The sequence below is a fragment of the Passer montanus genome, unplaced genomic scaffold, assembly GCF_014805655.1.
Source record: "Passer montanus isolate IOZ18808 unplaced genomic scaffold, ASM1480565v1 scaffold154, whole genome shotgun sequence".
Taxonomy (NCBI): domain Eukaryota; kingdom Metazoa; phylum Chordata; class Aves; order Passeriformes; family Passeridae; genus Passer; species Passer montanus.
This window is the reverse complement of record NW_024362494.1, coordinates 309,977-326,357: the sequence shown is the minus strand read 5'-3', so window position 1 is coordinate 326,357 and position 16,381 is coordinate 309,977. Positions and strand designations below refer to the sequence as shown.

At 67.2% G+C, this 16,381-nt stretch overlaps 3 protein-coding genes and 1 long non-coding RNA gene across 11 annotated transcripts; 1 reads left to right on the top strand and 3 right to left on the bottom strand.

Moving 5' to 3' along the window:
• Window positions 1-1,766: 1,766 nt before the first annotated feature.
• On the bottom strand, window positions 1,767-5,284 carry LOC120498943 (lysosomal acid glucosylceramidase-like). Of its 2 annotated transcripts, XM_039702245.1 has the most exons (10): window positions 4,902-5,112; window positions 4,450-4,641; window positions 4,229-4,375; window positions 4,015-4,148; window positions 3,763-3,935; window positions 3,424-3,661; window positions 3,077-3,301; window positions 2,830-2,993; window positions 2,585-2,710; window positions 1,769-2,211 (listed from the first exon to the last, which is right to left on the bottom strand). In XM_039702245.1, exons 1-10 carry the CDS (start codon window positions 4,966-4,968, stop codon window positions 2,109-2,111), a joined length of 1,569 nt encoding a protein of 522 aa, XP_039558179.1. In that variant the 5' UTR covers window positions 4,969-5,112; the 3' UTR covers window positions 1,769-2,108. The 2 variants fall into 2 exon arrangements, with proteins under 2 accessions (XP_039558180.1, XP_039558179.1); XM_039702246.1 differs by lacking the exon at window positions 4,450-4,641 and having other exon boundaries at window positions 1,767-2,211; window positions 4,229-4,449; window positions 4,902-5,284.
• Window positions 5,285-5,388: 104 nt separating this feature from the next.
• Window positions 5,389-12,406, bottom strand: FAM189B (family with sequence similarity 189 member B). Of its 7 annotated transcripts, none has more exons than XM_039702227.1 (12): window positions 11,784-12,406; window positions 11,152-11,208; window positions 10,912-11,022; window positions 10,653-10,778; window positions 10,451-10,558; window positions 10,149-10,312; window positions 9,949-10,048; window positions 9,781-9,865; window positions 9,114-9,707; window positions 8,853-8,921; window positions 7,928-8,190; window positions 5,389-6,414 (listed from the first exon to the last, which is right to left on the bottom strand). In XM_039702227.1, the coding sequence occupies exons 1-12, from the start codon at window positions 12,000-12,002 to the stop codon at window positions 6,244-6,246; spliced, it is 2,067 nt and encodes a 688-aa protein (XP_039558161.1). In that variant the 5' UTR covers window positions 12,003-12,406; the 3' UTR covers window positions 5,389-6,243. The 7 variants fall into 7 exon arrangements, with proteins under 7 accessions (XP_039558161.1, XP_039558162.1, XP_039558163.1 ...); XM_039702228.1 differs by having other exon boundaries at window positions 9,114-9,692; XM_039702229.1 differs by having other exon boundaries at window positions 8,853-8,918; window positions 9,114-9,692.
• Window positions 5,477-7,794, top strand: LOC120498962. The gene is made up of 3 exons (XR_005626780.1): window positions 5,477-5,602; window positions 6,266-6,363; window positions 7,684-7,794. It is a non-coding gene; the product is annotated as an uncharacterized LOC120498962 (long non-coding RNA).
• Window positions 12,407-12,574: 168 nt separating the features above from the next.
• SCAMP3 (secretory carrier membrane protein 3) lies at window positions 12,575-16,375 on the bottom strand. The gene is made up of 8 exons (XM_039702269.1): window positions 16,210-16,375; window positions 15,971-16,090; window positions 15,772-15,892; window positions 15,564-15,692; window positions 15,227-15,386; window positions 14,982-15,083; window positions 14,784-14,901; window positions 12,575-13,770 (listed from the first exon to the last, which is right to left on the bottom strand). The coding sequence occupies exons 1-8, from the start codon at window positions 16,324-16,326 to the stop codon at window positions 13,624-13,626; spliced, it is 1,014 nt and encodes a 337-aa protein (XP_039558203.1). The 5' UTR covers window positions 16,327-16,375; the 3' UTR covers window positions 12,575-13,623.
• Between the last annotated feature and the right edge of the window lie 6 nt (window positions 16,376-16,381).

Here is a 16,381-nt window from a genome sequence, read left to right as displayed (position 1 = left end):
GAGGGTGAATTTTGTTCTCAAAGGAACCAGAGGGTGAATTTTGTCCTCGCAGGAGTCAGAGGGTGAATTTTGTTCTCACAGGAACCAGAGGGTGAATTTTGTCCCTAAGCCGGGCCAGTGTGGATGGGGACACAGGGACACGGAGCTGGGCTGAGTCACCTTTCTGGGCATCACGACTTTGTTAATATTTATGCCAAAGAGCCTCAGTGTAGCATCACTCCTTCCCAACAGCAAGACCCCAGAGCACGTGAGGACAATCCTCAGGGTGATCATTGGCTCCAGGTGGGACCCCAGCAGCCCCCATTCACCCGAGCCGCACACAAGCCAAGGCTTTGCACAAGAATTAATGAGCAGAGCCAAGCCCAGCGACGTCGGAGGGTTCGCCCCCGCTGCGTTTATCCCGGAGCCAGTCGCTCCCTGGGCACCGAGGCGAGCGCAGGGAGCCGGGCACGTGGGCCAAGGTGATTCAGCATCCGGCCACCAGCTCTAGCAGCGGGCCAGGTAAGTGAGAACCAGGTGGGGAGCAGCCCCGCAGGGAGAGGGATGGTGGTGGGGATGGGACTGGCTGCGTGATCCTGGAGAAACGTTTCCCTCTTGTGGACAAACACCAACAGCCTCGGGGCAGGAGCAGGCTGCTCTCCTCGGGACTCTGGCGGCAGCTCCCGGAGCTGCAGGGTCGCAGGAGCAGCATCCCCGTGGCTGCGGTGTGCCAGGGTGACACTGTCACTCAGCGGCCACGCCCGGGCTGCGCTCAGCCCACGCAGCATCGCGGCTGTCAGTCCTGACAGCACCCCTGGGCACATCCCACCCGCACGGCTCAGCCCAGGGGCCCCGCCGCCCTCCTCGCCCTGAAATTATGACCTCCCTGCCCTAATCTCCTGCTCTCACGCCCTGGCAGCTGCCTCCCTCCTTCCTGGGTGCGCCCACACTCAGCACCCACTGCCGCTCCTGCCCCCGCTTGCTCAAGGCAGCCCGGAGCTGTGGTGGGTGCTGAGCCCCTGGTGCACCCCCAGGCTCCTCACCACAGTGGGGACCCCCCCAGAACAGCCCCCGTGGGGAACAGGAGGCCCCAGGCAGGGCTGCTGAAGCCTGGCCAGCCTCCTCTGTCCCTGAAAAGCCCCAGGAGTAGCTGGAACTGCCCTGACCTCAGCCAGAGCTGGCTGAGCCCCTGGTGCACCCCCAGGCTCCTCACCACAGTGGGGACCCCTCGATCAGTCCCCATGGGGAGCAGGAGGCTCCAGGCAGGGCTGCTGCAGCCTGGGCAGCCCCTCTGTCCCAGAAGAGCCCCAGGAGCAGCTTGGGCTCAGCCAGAGCTGCCTGGCACCCTGAGCCCCCACCCTGAGCCCTGGAGCTGGCCCTGCCTCCAGCCCTGGCCTCAGGACCTTGGTCTGGGTGTGACCCACACAGCCCCTGGCCTGACATCAGGCTGCAGGTGGCTCCAGACTGGCAGGAAAAGCACAGAAAACTGGAACTTGGCTCAGCCCTTCCACCGAGGATGGGTTTCCAAGTGCTTTGTGCCTGCTCCTGATGCAGCATCTGCATTTGGGGCGCCTCCCGAGCCACTTGCTAGGTCCTAAAACCCGTCCCCAACAGCAGCAGGAGCACAGCCGGGCTCTGCTCAGCCCCAGCCAGGCAGTGCATGCTCAGAACTGGGAGCAGACTCACGCCTGGAGCATCTCCCAGCAGGGTGAGCCCCGGGAGAGGGGCTGGGCAGGGAGAGGGGCTGGGCAGGGACAGGGGCTGCCCACGATGCTCCAGCTCGCCAGGCTCCAGCAGGCTCCACGCTGGCGTGGCACCCAGCCACAGTGCCCAGGAGCAGGGGAGGGACCCGGAGGTTTCTCTTCCAGCCGCAGACACCAAGGCAGCATCCGTGTTTAATGTGGGAACAGCAGAACACAGCGCCCACAGCCTGTGGGGTCCCCACCCTGAGGGGCACCGGTGCCCCCCGCCCTCCTGCACACCCCAGCGCCCCCGGGGCCCCCCTCCGGCTCTGCCGCGGCCCCGGGAGCGCCTCCCCCGGCCCGAGCCCGCGGGCAGCTGGGGCTGCACGTCCGGCCCGTCACTGTCACTGCCCCTCTGCCGCTGCCACATGTCATTGTCACCGCCCCTCACTGCCGCTGCCACACGTAGGTCTGGATGGAGTTGGCCGGAGCCACGGCCGCCAGGAGCCCCACGGTGTCTGCCAGCGCGAAGGTGATGTCCTGTGGGGACCTGGGGGTGACAGCAGAGCAGTCAGACCTGCACGGGGCTGGGGGTCACACATGGGGGCGGCAGGATGGGGGTCCTACACAGGGCTGATGGGACAGGGGTACCACACGGGGCTGGCAGCATGGGGGTCCCAAATAGAGGTGGCAAGATGAGGATCCCAGACAGGGCTGGCAGGACAGGGGTCCCAGACAGGGCTGGCAGGATGAGGATCACACACAGGGCTGGCAGGATGGGGGTCCCACAAAGGGTTGGCAGGATGGGGATCGCACACAGGGCTGGCAGGATGGGGGTCCCACACAGGGCTGGCAGGACGGGGGTCTCACACAGGGTTGGCAGGACGGGGGTCCCACACAGGGGGCCAGGCTGCATCACCCACCGGTTCAGCAGCACCACCACCACAGCCCCGTCGGGCCGCAGGAAGGCCGTGTACTCCAGCGCTGTCTTCTTGGACTCTCTGGAGGCGACGAGCCCCACGCGCTGGGAGCCCTCGGGGATGAATTTACTGAGCAGACAAACGAGAAGCAACCTCAGGGAGACCCCAGGACAGCTCCCCACAAGCCAAATTTGCCTGGTTTCTCTCAGGACAAGGCAGCTTAGTGCATGATGTGGGCTCCAACCCACCTGAAGTGCCCCATGTGGTAGAACATGGGCTGCTTGTAGAAAATGCCTTCACTGCTGTCCACGATGATGGGGCTGTCCACATAATTCTTGACCCAGTTAGGGCCCCCCTCCAGATCCAGGGCCAGATTCCAGTCAGTCCAGCCAGACACAAAGTGGTTCAGATTCTGCAACAGGACAGCTCAGATGCCTGCCCAACAGCAGCAACCCTGCCCAGGGCCCAGCACCCAGGGAGACACGGGGGCCTCACCGTCAGGATGCTGTGGCTGTACTGGTTCCCCCGCTCCCAGCAGCCCAGAATCACATCCCGCTCCCAGAAATGGGCCCCGATGCACGCCTCTGTGGCCAGGATAAAGTAGTCAGGGAAGAGCTCATGAGTGGGCAGCACTGTGTCCTGTATGGGACCGATGAAGTCCAGGTACCAGTGGATGCCAATGCCGTGGACGTAGCGAGCTGCCTCCTCATCCTCCAGGACCTGGCAGGGAGAAGAGTCAACCCCATGGGGCACAGAGGCCCAGCCCTGCACGGGACAGAGAATCCCAGCCCCCACAAGGTCAGGGGCTGCTCCCTGGGTCACCACGATGGCAGCACACTCACCACTCTGGCCCAGTGCGGGAGGTGGAGCCGGTTGTCGTCCAGGATGATGAGCTGGACGTGGCGGTGGGAGCTGTTGGCCAGCGCCGGGCCCAGGTCCCGGGCGATGAAGTCCCTCTGCTGCTCAGCTGTGAAACCCAAGCACTGGAAGGGGTAGTTGTTGATCAGCCCGGCCGTGGGCTCGTTCTCTGCTGTCACTGCCCAGAATGTCACATTGTGCTTGGCGTATTCATCCAGGAACCTGGCGTGGGGAGAGGGGGTGAGCCGTGAGGAGTCCCCAAGTGCCACCACTGAGGGTCCCCCGGGTATCACCCCGCTCCCCCGGCCCCAGCAGCTCCTCACCGCACAAAGTAGTTGGCCCAAGTCTTGTGGTACTTGTCCCCTGCCTGCCCCTTCAGTGTCCCCTTCCCCACATAGGACTCGCTGGTCTTCAGCCAGGTGGGGGAGGTCCAGGGGCTGGCGTACAGCGACAGCGGCCGCTTGCTCATGGCCGAGGCTCGCTGCAGGAGGGGGATCTGCAGGAGGAGGTGGAGGGGCCAGCTCAGCTCAGCCCCCGGGACCCTCCACCCCTCCCTGCTCCCTCCCACCGCTCGCCTTCAGCTTGGTGTCCTCGTCTCGCAGGGCGAAGTGGGCGAGCTCGTAGTCATAGGGGACGTCGTCGTAGGTGTAGGCGTGGAGGGAGAAGTCACAGCTGGCCATGGGGAGCCGGACGAGGTTGTACTCCAGCCCTGCCAGCACAGCGGGACACGAGGTGTCCGTGATGTCCGCAGTCCCTGCCACCATCCCACCCGTGTCCCCCACGCCCTACCCTCCTCGGAGAAGTAGGAGCGCAGCAGGTGCTCCTGTGCTCTTTCCGGCAGGGACAAGATGTTGATGGCGGCCGCGTCGGTGATGGAGCCACCGAAACCCTTCACCCTCTGGAAGCGCTGCGTCGTGTCCAGCCTGAGGACAACATCTGCAGGGAGGGGAGCCCAGCGTGACGGTGGGTTGCTGCAGGGTCCATCCCATCCCTGCCATCCGTGGCAGTACCTGGGGCGCAGAGTTTGTGCTGGAATTTCCCCTCGCTGCGCTCCAGCCGCTTGCCGGCCTTGCTGCTCTCGTACTTGACGTAGGAGCCGGGGGCTGGCAGGACCAGGGGGTCCAGCGTGTCACAGTAGGTGGCATTGCAGACGCAGACCATGGCATCCCGGCCAAAATACTTGGGGCTGCAGGGCTGGGCGCCTGGGGGGCACGGGAGGGTGGTGGGGGCAGCCCCAGGGACGTGTCCCTGCCAGCTCTGCCCCGGGGGTGATGCCAACCCCCCCAGTGCTCCACACCCCCACACCTCCCGGGCACCGAGCTGCCTCCGGACCCCCGGACAACTCCCGGGCATCCCTGACCACGCACTCCAAAGGTATTCCCTCCTCCTCCTCTCCCATTCCGGGCCGCCCGGGGACCCCCGTCCCCTCCACCCTCGCGTCCCCCGGGTCCCCCTCGCTCACCTGCGGCCCGGTGCACGGCCAGCAGCACCGGCAGCAGCCGCCAGCACAGGGCACCGACAGCCCCCATGGCCCCGCCGCTCCCGGTGCGCTCGGAGCCGGCCCGGCAGCACCGGCTCCGCCGCCGGCCTGGCCTTTAAGGGCGCCGGGGCAGCTCGTCCCGCCCACACCCGGTGCAGGAGCGGCACCGACTCTGGGCGGGCCTGGCCCCGGCGCTTCCCCCGCGCCGGTTCTGGCTCCGCGAACCGGCAGAACCGCGGGGGCACGGGGTCGCTTCCCCCGCCCTCTCCCCGAGAAGCGCAGCCGCTCCCGGTCCCGGTTCCGGTCCCGGTCGCGGTTCCGGTCCCCGCCGCCTCCCCACGCCCCGACAGCACCGGCCGCCCCGTCCCGCGGAGCCGCTACCGGGAAACCGGGAGCCGGCACCCCGTGACCGGTCAGCTGAGCACCCGCCCCGCCCCGCCCCGCCCGCCCCGTGACACCGGCGCCGTGGGCGGCGGCGACCACCTTTATTCGGTCTGTAGCGAGGGGCAGCGGCCGCGGGACCGGCCCCGCAGCGCGGCCCGGGCGCAGCCGGGCGGGGAGGAACCGGCACCGGGACCGGGACCGAACGGGGCACAGGGGACAGAGCAAGGGACAGGCACGGCAGTTCCGGGCTACGGGCGCGCTGGCACAGAGCCCAGGGACCAGGCCAGCACAAGGGACAGGTCAGGGGACAGGCACGGCTGGCACAGGGGACCGAGGATCAAGCCAGCATGGCCAGCCAAAGGGACAAGGCAGAAGACAGGCACGGCCAGTGGAGGGGACAGGGGACAGGCATGGCTGGCACAAGGGACCGGGGATCAAGCCAGCATAGCCAGCCAAAGGGACAGGGCAGGGGACAGCATGGCCATGCCAGGCTACAGGAACAGCTGGCACAGGGGACAGGCGCGGCCATGCCAGGCTACAGGCACGGCTGGCACAGGGGACAGGGTATGGCCAGTGCATGGGTCAGGCACAGCCACAACACGGGACAGGGCAGGGGACAGGCGTGGCCATCCCAGGGAATAGGCACAGCTGGCACAAGGGACAGGGCAAGGGACAGGCATGTCCAGAAGAAGGAATAGGGCAAGGAACAGGCATAACCACCCCAGACAGGCAGGGGACAGGCACAGCTGTCCCGGCCCCCCAGCAGACACCCCAGGGGACCAGCCCCAAACTTGGGGAGGGGGCCCAGCTGAACCCCCGGGGCAGCAGTGCAGGGCCCAGCCCCACCAGGGCAGCAGCAGCAACGTCCGAGCAATGTCCAGGGCTGATTCCAGAGCGGGGCTGCCCCCCAGAGTGGAGGGTCCCCGCAGGGACCGTGCCCTCAGAGCGCGCTCTCCTTGCAGGCCCCGCTGAGGCTCCGGGGGCGGCCGCGCTCCAGGCGCCGCGCGGACAGGAGCCGCCGCAGGGACGACGTGGAGCTCAGGTCCCCGCAGCTCTGCAGGTGGATTCCTTCGTGGGGCCGCTCTGCGCCCGGCCAGGCACTCCAGGGAACCTGCAAGGCGTGGGGACAGGCTGCAGCAACAGGGATGGCACCCCTGCCTGTGGCACCCCTGCCCATGACACCCCTTGCCGTGGCACCACTGCCCATGGCACCGCTGCCCGTGACATCCCTGCCTGTGGCACCCCTGCCCATGGCACCCCTGCCCGTGGCACCACTGCCCATGACACCCCTGCCTGTGGCACCCCTGCCCGTGGCACCGCTGCCTGTGACACCCCTGCCCATGACACCCCTGCCTGTGGCACCCCTGCCCATGGCACCACTGCCCGTGGCACCGCTGCCTGTGACATCCCTGCCCATGGCCTGTGACACCCCTGCCCATGACACCCCTGCCTGTGGCACCACTGCTCATGACACCCCTGCCCATGACACCCCTGCCCCATCAGACCAGGGACACTGCTCTGACAGGCCCAGGACACTGCTCTGACAGTCCTGTCCTCGTCATCACACCTGGGACACTGCTCTGATGAACCTGTCCCCACTGTCACACACAGGACACTGCTCTGGCAGTCCTGTCCTTGTCATCACACCTGGGACACTGCACTGCACCCCTGCCCGTGGCACCCCTGCCCATGGCACCTTCCTGCACTCACCCCCCTGTGCTCAGCCCTCCACGCTGCAGCGCGGCCAGGCAGCGCACAGGGCAGGAGGACAGAGGTGACAGGGATGGCAGAGGCGTGCATCACGCGCCCACACTGGCATTTGGGACAGGTTGGGTCCCGTCAGGGCCTCCTGGGCTGCGCAAGGACGCCGGTGTCCCGTAAAGCTGAGTTGTGGGGATGTCCCAGCAGCTGCCTCCGGGTGCAGTGACTCAGGGGCAAAGGCAAAGCCATTGCAACAGGCACGATTTTCCCAGTTGTGGCTCCAGTGGGGATCAAGGAAAAGGAGCTGCCCCCCAGGAAGGGCTGGGCAAGGACAGTGCTGCAGGAAGAACGCTCTGCCTGCAGCCAGGGTGCCGACACCATGGGGGTGCAGCAGGGGAACAATGGAAGCGCCAGGGTGGAGGTGTTGATGGGGAGAGAAGGGAGGAGAGCGCGGATGGGAGTTCTCTGGGAAGGAGGAGTTGCCCATCCCCTGTAGCTTCCAGAACCCACCTGTTTGTGCCCGTGGAAGCTGTGCCCAGACACCTCTGTGCCAGCTGCCAGGCTGCGCTTGGGTCTCTGCAGGAACCTGGCCACCAGCCCACGGGTGCCCCGGTAGCCCTTGAGGTCCCCCAGGGAGCGGGTGGTTGTCTTTGACAGCTGCTGTGGCACCTTCTTGCAGGGTGGCAGCTTGTTCTTCCCCACGGAGCCAGCCCGGAGCAGCGGAGGGGAGTCACAGTGGGAACGGTGGAGCAGGCAGGCCTCGGAGCACAGCCCTGGGGGGTGAGTGCCGTCATGGGGGTGCAGCAGGGGAACAATGGAAGCGCCAGGGTGGAGGTGTTGATGGGGAGAGAAGGGAGGAGAGCGCGGATGGGAGTTCTCTGGGAAGGAGGAGTTGCCCATCCCCTGTAGCTTCCAGAACCCACCTGTTTGTGCCCGTGGAAGCTGTGCCCAGACACCTCTGTGCCAGCTGCCAGGCTGCGCTTGGGTCTCTGCAGGAACCTGGCCACCAGCCCACGGGTGCCCCGGTAGCCCTTGAGGTCCCCCAGGGAGCGGGTGGTTGTCTTTGACAGCTGCTGTGGCACCTTCTTGCAGGGTGGCAGCTTGTTCTTCCCCACGGAGCCAGCCCGGAGCAGCGGAGGGGAGTCACAGTGGGAACGGTGGAGCAGGCAGGCCTCGGAGCACAGCCCTGGGGGGTGAGTGCTGTCAGACCTGGGACACTGCTCTGACAGTCCTGTCCTCGTCATCACACCTGGGACACTGCTCTGACAGGCACAGGACAGTGCTCTGATGGACCTGTCCCCACTGTCAGACCCAGGACACTGCTCTGACAGGCACAGGACACTGCTCTGATGGACCTGTCCCCACTGTCAGACCCAGGACACTGCTCTGACAGTCCTGTCCTCATCATCACACCTGGGACAATGCTCTGATGAACCTGTCCCCACTGTCACACACAGGACACAGCTCTGGCAGTCCTGTCCTCGTCATCAGACCCAGGACACTGCTCTGACAGGCACAGGACACTGCCCTGATGGACCTGTCCCCACTGTCAGGTCCAGGACAGTGCTCTGATGGATCCACCCCCACCATCAGACCTGGGACACTGCTTCAACAGACCCAGGAGGCTGCTCTGATGGACCTGTCCCCACTGTCACACCCCAGGATGCTGCTCCCAGCAGACCTATCCTCAGAGGCCTGGAGTCCTGCTGTGTCCCATCCCCAGTCAGCAGGAGCAGTCCCACCACTGGCCCCATTGCCCCAGCCCCAGCAGGGTGAGCTCAGTCCCCAGAGTGCTACAGACACCCCCCTGTGCCCCCTTTCTCTCCCAGTACACCCCAGTGCCCTGACCTGTATCAGCGGAGGAGTCGGACACGGTGTCCTCCAGTGCTTTGGTATAAAGTACTTCCCTGAAATCTGCTGGGAGCAGAGAGAGCCCTCAGGCCTGGGCAGCACAACCCTCCAGCACTGCTGCTCCCAGCCCAGCAGACTCCCCTGCTCCCCCCGTTCCTTCCCAGCCTGGCCGCAGAAAATCACAGCCCAACCCTGCGGCACATCCCGGCCGCCCCGCACAGACACCGCCACACTCCCCTGCCTGTCGCTGTCACCTACCAGCACGGCCAGCCATGGGCACGCCGGGGTCACTGTGAGACCGCAGGAGCGGGCGCGGGGCCAGCCCCGGGGCCGGGGACGAAGGGCACGAGGTCTCGCTGTTGCGGCGGGGGCGGCCGGCGGCCGTGTCCGTGTCCGTGGGGCGGCCAGCCCCGCGGCCCCGCAGCGAGGATCCCCTGTCCTTGAGCCGCACCTCGGGGAAGCAGGGCCCGGCGCAGCGCCCCGGCCCCACCAGCCGGTTGCAGCTGTGGGTGACGGCTCCCCCCGCCAGGATGCCGTCGGGGCCGGGCTCCGCCGTGGAGCACGAGTAGGATCGCTCGCCCCGCACGCGGGGCTGCGGCCGCTCCTCGAAGGGGCCCTGCAAGCCCAGCGTGGGGCTGCGGGCGTGGTGGCTGCACTGCACGCAGTCCACGCTCAGGCAGTAATCGGCGCGGCTGCGCTGGATGGAGCGGAACAGGACGTAATCCACGGAGCGCATGGAGCCCTGCAGCTCCAGCAGGCACGAGTCCTCCGAGGGGCTGCTGTCGCCGGGGATGTCCATGATCTCGGACATGATCAGGGACCCGCTGTCCATGGAGACTGCGAGGAGAGGAGCTGCTGGGAAGAGCCGGAGCTGCCACGGCCCCGCCGCCACGCCCGTGCCCGGGGGGAGCACCGGAACACTCACCTTCCCCGCTGAGCACGATGGAGGGGACGCGGTCGCAGGTGCAGGCGGGGGAGCCCTCTGTCAGCTGCGAGTCGAACAGGGTGGCCTGTGGGACAGCGGGCTCAGGGCTCAGCTCAGCAGCAGCCCATCCTGCCCAGCCTGCCCTGCCCACGGCCCCACAGCCCCCACCTGGCTGTCTCCCCGCAGCCCCATCACAGTCTCATAGGACGGGGGGAAATCGGTTGGGTAGAGGGGCACGGGGCTGTCCATGGAGCCGTTGTAGGTGATGCTGTGGAGGCAAGAGCAGAAAAAGCCACTCTGGGTGGGACGAGCCCAGCCTGGGGGCGCACGGGCCCCCCTGTCCTGCCAGCCTTGCTCCCAGCTGGTACCTCTGTGCATCCGTCTCGGAGCTGCAGGTGTACTCAGGGGGGTAGTAGGGGGGCGGTGGCACTGGAGGCACAAACTCCTCGAAGTCCATCATCATGCTCTGCAGGAAGGTGTCGGGTGGGGACGTGCACTCCAGTGTCACAGAGCTCGAGCGCTGTGGGACCAGCTGCAGGGAGAGGGGACAAGGGAGAGCTGAGACCTCCTGCCCTGAGATCCAGCAAGGGATGTGCATCCTGGCCTTTAATCTGCACCCCAGGGACCACCCCAGCCCGGGAGCTATTCCTGGGCCAGAGCTGGCACTCACCACGTGGACGATGTCGAGGGAGAAGATCTGGATGCAGCACACGACAGCAGAGAGCATGCAGATGATGGTGGAGAAGACGGTCAAGCCGCAGACACTGAAGAGGAGATCCTGGGGAGCAGTGGGGTGAGCTGCAGAGCCCGCAGAGCGTGGCCGGGGCTGCGGCCGCTTCCCGGGGAGCCCTGGTATCCCCCTGCTCCTCCACCTTGAGTGCCACACGGATGCTCCGGCAGTTGGGGGTGGGGAACATGGTCAGCATCTCGCTCTGCTGGCTGCAGGAGGCGGGCGGGGGCTCCGAGCGGGGCTGGCAGCACACACACGTGTCCCTCTCCTGGGGACGAGAGGCACTGCGAGGAAGCTCTGGATGCCGTGCTATCCCCTGGGAGCCGCCAGACCCCAGCTCCGCCGCTCCCCAGAGCCCCCCGCAGCCAGGAGCGAGCCCGGGGGTCGCGGCTCAGCCTCACCCTCTCGCAGGCCTCCAGCGTCTTCACCAGCTGCGCGTTCTGGCACGACAGGATGGAGCCGGCGAGGCTCAGCATGAGGCCCAGCACCGAGAGCAGCGTGAAGAAGGCGATCTGCGGCGGGAGGAGAGGGGCTGCCGGCGGCGCAGGGAGCCGGCTGAGCGCCCGGGGGCACGGGGGGGTTGCTCGGCCTCCCCATCCTGGGCTCCCCCGCCTGCGGGAAGGTGTCCCCCCTACACCTACCACCAGGGTGAGCGGCCGCTTCCAGGAGATGATGCCGACCAGCCCGGACAGTGCCAGCTGCAGGTGCACAAGCCCCGCGGTGAGCACAGGGAGAGGGCTCTGTGGGGCAAAAGGGCTCCGAGCAGCCCCTGCCCGCGGGCAGAGCCCCCCGCTCCCTGCAGGCCTGCAGCCAGCCCGGGAGCAGTGGGGCTGTAGGAGCAGCCCTGGCGCCACGACAAGGGAGAAACTGCTGATTCAGGGCCTGGGGACTGCGGGCTGCTCCGGCTGGGCACAAACCCAGGCCAGGATCCGTGCTGCAGGGTCACCACGGGGGACCCCGGGTGCTGCCCTCCCCCAGTACCCAGCAGACGGAGCAGAGCCCCCATCGCCCCCCTGTCCCTGCCCTGTGGTGCCCCCACACCCCTCCCCGCCCGTGGCTGCGTACCCCGGACATCCCCCCGCGCCCCTTGGGGGTCCCCATCCCTCACAGAGTCACCCTGGGGGAGCCCTTGGGATTCTCCCACAATGCACCGCGGCAGCCACGGGCAGAGGGTGGGGGAGCAGCGGGGCTGCCCTCCCCCGGGACCGGCGGCGAGCCCGGCCCCCGGGGAGCGCTGCAGCCCCCTCCCCGCGCCCCTCGGCCCCGCACTCACCGAGAAGCCGGCCCAGGACGGGCAGGACTGCCGGATTTTGGTGGAGGGAGTGATGGTGGCCGCCACCAGGCTGAAGGTGACGATGAGGACGCCCAGGACGGCTTGCACGAGCCCCAGGACCAGCAGGACCTGCAGCCAGGTGCGCTGGAGGCGGAGGTGGGTGAGGCTGCGGGAGCTGCGGCCGGTCAGCGAGCGGCTGGAGTCGGTGGGGGAGGGCATGGCCGCGGCGGGCGGCGGCTCGGGGCCGGGCCCGGAGCCCCGGGGCAGCCGGCGGCACCGCGCCAGGACCGCGGGGAGCAGGAGCAGCCGCTCTGCGGGAACGGGCCGGGCTCCACCTTTCGGCTCGCCGGAGGATGCTGACGGTGGCTCTTCACCGCCCCGGGCGGGGGGGCTCGGGCAGCGCCCCCGGCCACGCGGGGCCGGGAGAAGCTCCGCGGAGAACAGAAGCGGTCTCGCCGCTCCCTGCGCAGCCAGCCCGGGGCGCGCCTAGAGCCCGCACACGGAGCGCGGCCCCGGCACCGCCGCCTCCTCCCTGGCCGTCGGTGGAGCGCCGGGCCGCCGCCGGGAGATCATCCCGCCCCGCGGGCTCCGAGAGCCGCCGCCCGGGACGCGGCCCCCGGGGCAGACGGTCCCACGGAGCGGAGGCTGCTCGGCCGCGCCCGCCCCGGGGCCGCCCCTGTGCGGCACGACGGGAGCTGTAGTCCATCCACACCGCCCCCGGGAGCGGCGGCACCGGCAGCGGCCCCGCTGCGCCCCCCCGCCCCGGGAGGCGCACGGAGACGGCGAAGGAAGAGAGTGAACCTTCATTTATTCCTTAAATAAACCGGGAGCGGTCGGGGAAGAGCACACGGGGAGCAGCGGAGGAGCGGGACCGGGAGGGCACCGGCCCCCACAGCTGAAGGCACAAAGCCAGCCCCGGGGCTGCGGGGACAAACCGGGAGCACCCGAGAGGAGATGGACTGAAGCACAACGCGTGAGACGTGTCCTGGGGATCCCCAGGGACAGGGGACAGAGGGCAGGGAAGGGGGAGGCGGGGCTGGCTCAGCCCCCGAGGAGCGTGAAGGGAGCTGGGGGCAGCAAGGGGGTCTCAGTCCTCCAAGCAGTGGGGAGGGGGCCTGGAGGGGCTGTTCAGCCCTCCCTGGAGGCAGGGGGTGCCATGTAAACGCCAGGGCTGCTCCTCAGCACCCAGCCCAGCTTTGGGGTCCACTTGGGCTAAAGGCAGGATCCCCACAAGCAGCAGCTGCCCGAGCCCTGCCTGTCCCTGCCCTGCCCTCCTCATCCTGAAGAGAGGGAGAGGATGGGGAAAGGGACAGGACAAAAGGACGAGACACCCTGGGGAAAGCACCAGCCCCATCCTCATCCCGCCGGAGCAAGCCCCAGGAGGAAGAGGGGGATGACGTTCTTGGCAGAGCATGGGGGTCCCTGGGCACACGGGGGGCAGGGGACCCTCCACACCCTAAGGGAGCACAAGTGTCATCACCAGGCGGGGAAACGGGAGAGCACAAGGAAGGCAAGTGACCGTCGCAGTCCCTGGGAGCAGCGTTCCATTCCAGCCATCTGGAGGAGGCTCCTGCCCCCAGCAGCTGGCGCTGGAAGGGAGGGCGATGGCTCAGGGCTCGGCCCCAGCACTCCCCGCCCCGCCGAGGGGAGGGGACCAGCACAAACCAGCACAGCCTCTGTCCGTCAGCAAGGGGGGTAAGAGCAGCAGACCATTCAGGCACCAGCACTTCCAAGCTGGGATGAGGCCAACTCTGACAGCCGATGGGGATCCAGTGAAAGTGCGACCGGCGTTTCCTCTCCCTCGGGAGGAGCCCGGCGGGCAGGGCCGGGCAGCACACGGCTACGGGGCACGGAAGGCGCTGGTGGCCGCGCCCGCGGCGGCGTTGGCCGCGGCCGTGCGCACGGCCTGGTTGGAGAAAACCCCGGCTGCAAACTCCTCCTGGGCCTTCTGGAAACTGGCACCCGTGCGGCGGTACAGGGAGTGGATCTGCAGGGCAGCAGAGGCCGGAATCAGGGCTGGGGTAAATGTGGCTGTGATGGCCCAAAGCTACCCCAGAAGGGATCAGGGATGGCTCTGGCTGCAGACCCCGGGTAAACAGAGCTGTGATGGCCCAAACTTCCCCCAAAAGGGGTCAGGGATGGCTCTGGCTGCAGACCCCGGGTAAACAGAGCTGTGATGGCCCAAACTTCTCCCAAAAAGGATGACAGATGGCTTTAGCTGCAAGGCCCTGATAAACAGAGTTTTGACCCAAAAGGGATCAGGGATGGCTCTGGCTGCAGGCTCCGGGTAAACAGAGCTGTAATGGCCCAAACTTCCCCCAAAAGCGGTCAGGGATGGCTCTGGCTGCAGACCCCGGGTAAACAGAGCTGTGATGGCCCAAACCTCCCCCAAAAGGGATCATGGATGGCTTTGGCTGCAAGCCCCTGGCAAACAGGGTTGTCGTGGCCCAAATTTCTCCCCAAAAGGATGAGGGATGGCTCAAGCCCCTGTTAAGTGGAGTTGTGACCACCAACTGCAGGCTCCAGGTAAACAGAGCTGTGATGGCCCAAACTTCCCCCAAAAAGGATGAGGGATGGCTTTAGCTGCAAGGCCCTGGTAAACACAGTTGTGACCCCCAAAAGGGATCAGGGATGGCTCTGGCTGCAGACCCCAGGTAAACAAAGTTGTGATGGCCCAAATTTCTCCCAAAAGTGATGAGGGATGGCTCTGGCTGCAGACCCCAGGTAAAAAGAGGGGTGATAGCCCAAACCTCCCCCAAAAGGGATCAGGGATGGCTTTGGCTGCAGGTCCTTAGTAAACAGAGCTGTGATGGTCCAAACTTCCCCCAAAAAGGATGAGGGATAGCTTTATCTACAAGTCCCTCACAAACAGTTTTGACCCCCAAAAGGGATCAGGGATGGCCCTGGCTGCAGACCCCGGGTAAACAGAGTTGTGCTGGCCCAAACCTCCCCCAAAAGGGATCAGGGATGGCTCTGGTGCAGGCTTTGATCCTAACCCACCTTTTTCAGCATAATGATGCCCAGCACAGCCACTGCCGTGAAGGACAGGGACACCATGATCATCATCACGGCCACGGCCGTGTTAGTCCGCAGCGCTATCAGGCTCAGGATCCAGCCACTGCAAAACAAGAGGCTGAGGCCCCCGGTTGCCCTGCTCCCCACCCAGCCCTGCCTCTGCAGGCTCAGCACACAGCCCACCTGAACCCCCAGTTGGGGATGCCGATGGCCTGCAGCACATACATCACGTTCTGGGCAAAGAACACGAAGAAGAAGACAAAGAAGTTGAAGGAACTGTCGCTCCTGGGAGGGAGAAACGGGCACAGAAGGAAGCTGTTAAACCTTCCTTGAAGCAGGAGAGCAGGGAGCTCGGGGTGGAACAGCACATCCTGCAGAGCCAGAGGCTCCCAGGAGCTGGAGGGGGTGCCCAGGGCGGGGGGACACACCTGAAGGCTTTGTACATGGGCCGGTACCAGCAGACGAAGGAGCAGGGCGTGTAGAGCAGGGCCCAGAGGATGGAGAGGCCAAAGCCAGAGCCAGAGCTGGGATCCACGCAGAACCAGGCGAGCGAGGCCAGGAAGTTCATGAACAGAGCAATGGTGCTGGCTGGGGGACAGGACGGCGCTCAGGAGCCCAGCCAGGCTCCCCCAACCCCCACCACCACCTGTTCATCCCAACTTCCCCAGAAATTCACAGGAAATTCATCCTTCCACCTGCTGCCCAGGAAATTCATCCTTCCACCTGCTGCCGGGCTCTGCCCCGAGGTTTCCCCCCCAGACTCACCCATCCAGAGGTAGTACATGGTTGTGACTGTCTTCTGGAAGTCCGCGGGGATCTCCACGGGGATGTCCTGGTAGAAGCACGGCTTCACCGGGCAGAAGGACGGCAGCGGGGGCCAGTTGTTGAGCCTCGCTGCGGGCGGAAGGCGGTGAGGAGGAGCGAGGAAGGCTCCCGGGGGGTCCCGTCCCTGCCCAGCCCCGCAGCCACTCACTCTGGGAACCGCCGAGCGCCGCGTTCTGCAGCTCCCGCTCCCGCCGGTCCAGCTCCTCCGCTTTCCGGTTCAGCTCCTCCTGCCGCTTCAGCAGCTCCGCCGTGGCGGCGGCGGCCGAGGCCTGCGGAGACACGGCGGGACACAAACCTTGGGCTGCCGCCGGCGCCCGCGTGCCGGGCCGGCGGCGCCTGCCCCGTACCTGCGAGCCGTAGGAGCCGTAGTTGCGGGGCTCGGTGGGACTCGCCTTCCGCGGGGGCTGCGCGCCCGCCGCGACCGGCGGCGGCGGCGCTACCGAGGGGGTCTGGAACGGCGGCGGCGGCTGCGGGGATAGAGCAGAGACAGGTGAGACCGCGCCGGCGGCGGGGAGGGCTCCGCTGCCCGGGAGGAAGATCCGGTACGCGGGCAGGCCCCGGTGGGCGGGCAGGCCCCGGCGCTCACCGCGTCGCTCTCGAAGGGGTTGTAGCCATCCAGCACGGCGCCGGGCCGCGCCTGCAGCGCCGCGGGGTCCTGGAAGGGGTTGTCCGGGAGCACCGCGGGGCCGCCGCGCTGGGCCATGGCCGGGACCGGGACCGGGACCGGAGCGCGCCGCACCCGCGGGACCGGCGCCGCC

Bases quoted from the DNA above. Each gene is read 5' to 3' on its own strand.
- SCAMP3 (XM_039702269.1), bottom strand. From the start codon at position 16,326: ATGGCCCAGCGCGGCGGCCCCGCGGTGCTCCCGGACAACCCCTTCCAG. The intron at 16,091-16,209 runs GTGAGCGCCGGG...CTATCCCCGCAG, and splicing joins ACCCCTTCGAGAGCGACGCG to CCGCCGCCGCCGTTCCAGAC. The intron at 15,387-15,563 runs GTGAGTCTGGGG...CCTGTCCCCCAG, and splicing joins CATGTACTACCTCTGGATGG to CCAGCACCATTGCTCTGTTC.
- LOC120498943 (XM_039702245.1), bottom strand. From the start codon at position 4,968: ATGGGGGCTGTCGGTGCCCTGTGCTGGCGGCTGCTGCCGGTGCTGCTG. The intron at 4,642-4,901 runs GTGAGCGAGGGG...CGTGCCCCCCAG, and splicing joins GGCCGTGCACCGGGCCGCAG to GCGCCCAGCCCTGCAGCCCC. The intron at 3,302-3,423 runs GTGAGTGTGCTG...TCTCCCTGCCAG, and splicing joins TCCCGCACTGGGCCAGAGTG to GTCCTGGAGGATGAGGAGGC.
- FAM189B (XM_039702223.1), bottom strand. From the start codon at position 12,002: ATGCCCTCCCCCACCGACTCCAGCCGCTCGCTGACCGGCCGCAGCTCC. The intron at 8,922-9,113 runs GTAGGTGACAGC...CTCTGCTCCCAG, and splicing joins GCCCATGGCTGGCCGTGCTG to CAGATTTCAGGGAAGTACTT. The intron at 8,191-8,852 runs GTCAGGGCACTG...CTCACCCCCCAG, and splicing joins CGACTCCTCCGCTGATACAG to GGCTGTGCTCCGAGGCCTGC.